Consider the following 3,112-nt stretch of genomic DNA (forward strand, 5'->3'; position numbering starts at 1 on the left):
GGCGAGTGTGTGTCTGTGTGTTTGTGCGCGCGCGTGTGTGTGTGTGTTTGTTTGTTTTCTCCTTTCCCAATGGCATCACTAAAAAGAGATGTCCCCGTCAAAAATGAAAATAAAATCACACTAACAAACAAAAGATTTGGATAAAAGTGAATCTGAGACCAATTGACGTCATCTGTTTAATATAACGTTGTGCTCATGCTATGTGTTAGCTACATTTAACAGAGCTTTTACAAGGTTAATTGAGGCCGAGCTGTAGTTAAAGCAGAGACAGCCAGATAACGATAGTATTTGTGTGGATTCGTGGTGAAATCAGGTGCTCGTTAAAATAATAAAATCAAAGAAATTCTCATTTTTCGACCCGTTGGGCAATTTTTATCGGTTTTTCCGTTTGGACTCAATCTCGTAAAATCACATTCCTTCTTGTATTTTACAGAAGAAAAAAAGTTGATCAAAAGCGCCAAAAAATGCAAATTCAGTTTCCAAGGTACACAAGCTTTGGGAGTCACTAAACTTTGACGAGGTTGGCGGGCGCTCTGGTGATGTTTGTTTCTTCTTTCCTATCAAACATCTATCGTCTTTTACTACCCTCCTTTTTTGTGTTTGTTACTCTCTTGTAACACCTCTAATCTTCGGCACTTATATGACCTGATTGTGTTGTAAGTGCCGTAAAACACTTACTAAAACAACAAAAAACTTTGAGGAACATTTTCTCGCTAATTCTATCTTTGACAAGAGCTGACCCCCACCTCCTTCAATTGCTGCTGATATTTCGACTTTTGTTCAGGATATTGTTTCTGCAAATTGACGTCAATAATTTTGTCACGACACGATGGAATCAGGCGTTCGGCAATTCTGTAGATAGTTTATTTGTCTTGCTTTAGATTTAAAAAGTACCTGTCTACTCTGAAGTCGACCTGTGTTCTACTGAAGGAGATGGGGGTCACCTGGTGTCAAAAGTAAACATAGGGAGAAAATGGCCGTCAAAGTTAGAGTCCTTGGAAAATGCACATTTACATTTTGTGTGCCTTTTATTAACATTTTATAGCCAACTTCTACACAAAAATGCTGTTTCAAACAGACAGAAAAAACTAAAAAGAAAAAAGAAACGAAATAAAAAATCCCAACGGTCAGAAAAATGCCCATTCCTTTTAATTCATTATTTTGACGAGCGCCTCATTTCACCATGCTGTCTCACAACTTTGTTTTACAGCACTACAAGCCTCCCCTGGGCAAAGACCTCCCCATCAAGTTTAACATCAAGTTCATGAAGGATGACCCAGCCCCACAGGGCGTCCTGAGGTCAAAGGGTAAGTCATTGTAAACTCTTGTGTCGGAGAGCAGGATGGCCAAACTGTTTTGTAAACTTTTGTATCGGAGAGCAGGATGCCCAAGATATATTTTTAACTATAGTACGTGAGGATAGGGTGGTAGAAAGGTATGCTTTGTAAACTTTTGCATACTTTTGTACCTGCCAGCAAGATGGGCAAGTTATACGTTGTACCCTGTTTTATTGGATAGCGGGACGATCAAGGTATACATTGTAAACTTTCAAAATTTACTGAAGAGTAAGGTGGTCAAATTATCCCTTTTAACTCCTTAATTTCGGAATGTCTACTGACAAGGTGCCGCACTATTGCCTGTTTTTGTTTTTCTCATTCATCTTAAATGTCCGCTTGCGTTTACTGCTACTGCTTCCTCATAATATTCAATTTTTCAGTTTTTAAAACTATTTTGGTGGGTAATACATGCTTGTAACCTGAAACATACATTTTCAATGCTGAAAATGTTCACGTTTACATTTTTCAAGCAAAACTAGCTGCAAAAACTAGCGTCAGTGGTTTAGAGGTAAGGCACTTTCTTGTCACACACTCGAGACCCGAGTTCGATTCTCGAGTAGGTAGACATATTTTTATCGAATATTACCTCCGTCTTTCTGTTGGAATGATGCATTCCTCTAAGCCCAAAGTTGCGCAGACAAACCTACCTCCTGACTGATCTAAATAGTGTCGCTGGTGGCGCAAAACTTCTACAACTGCATTTTATAGCTGCAGCAAAGCACGGATTAGGTATACGACTTGCAAGAGTTAAATTTTGATATTATGGAGCAAGTTCACCAAACGTTTAGATTTAGATTGTCAACGATTATAGAGAAAAGAAGATATGTTAACATCTGTCACCTTCTTGTGTCAATTATTATAGAGAAAAGAAGGTTTATTTATTATTACCGTCTGTCTCCTTTCTGTATCAACTCGCTTCTTCAGAATCACAAAGTTCTATCCAACAGTTTTGGCCGTTTTCCGTTAATAAGACTATGAGGTCAGAAACCAAGTTAATGTTCTGTCTGCTTCATCAAAATTGTAACATAATTCGGAGTTGTCGTTATCAAGATATTCGAAGAAGTGCATTAAAAAAAAGTTTAACTTGTAAAACTCAATTATTTAAATATCACATTTCTCAAAACTAGGTCAGAGCAGATAGAGCTTTGTGATTTTAGGATAACGAACTATTACAGAGAAAAGAAGATGCATTACAGTCTGCCTCCCTCGTATGTCAACTGCTATAGAGAAAAGTAGGCTTATAACCGTCTGCCTCCCTCATGTGACAACTATTATAGAGAAAAGAAGAATTATAACCGTATGTCTCCTTCCTCTGTCAAGTATTATGGAGAAAAGAAGGCTTATAACCGTCTGTCCCCCTCCTCTTTCAACTATTATAACCGTCTGCCCCCCTCCTCTTTCAACTATTATAACCGTCTGTCTCCCTCCTCTGTCAACTATTATAACCGTCTGTCTCCCTCCTCTGTCAACTATTATAACCGTCTGCCTCCCTCTTGTGTCAATTATTATAGAGAAAAGAAGGCTTATAACCGTCTGTCTCCCTCTTGCTTTCCCCAGCTGTGGGCGAGCCTCCTGTGGCACTGGGAGCCACTCCGCTGTTTGCACTCAAGCGAGCTATAGAGGCCGCCAGGCGGGAGCTGGGCATCAACCAATTCTTCCCTCTGGGTGAGTTGAAAGACAAAATAAGAAAAGATTAGATGGGGCAGGATGGGATAAAGTAAAATAACATAACATAGCATAATATAACATCTCCTCTCACACCCTCTCTCTACCTC

General features: G+C 39.2%; 1 protein-coding gene across 1 annotated transcript in view; it reads left to right on the plus strand.

The window, feature by feature from the left end:
- LOC101862505 (xanthine dehydrogenase/oxidase) overlaps positions 1 to 3,112 on the plus strand; it is a gene marked incomplete in the record, with an annotated part of 42,769 nt that overhangs the window by 37,360 nt on the left and 2,297 nt on the right. The window contains 2 exon segments of the mRNA XM_013083157.2: positions 1,211 to 1,307; positions 2,895 to 3,002. Of these exon segments, the coding sequence (XP_012938611.1) occupies positions 1,211 to 1,307; positions 2,895 to 3,002 (205 nt within the window).

The sequence above is a fragment of the Aplysia californica genome, unplaced genomic scaffold (assembly GCF_000002075.1).
Source record: "Aplysia californica isolate F4 #8 unplaced genomic scaffold, AplCal3.0 scaffold00214, whole genome shotgun sequence".
NCBI lineage: Eukaryota > Metazoa > Mollusca > Gastropoda > Aplysiida > Aplysiidae > Aplysia > Aplysia californica.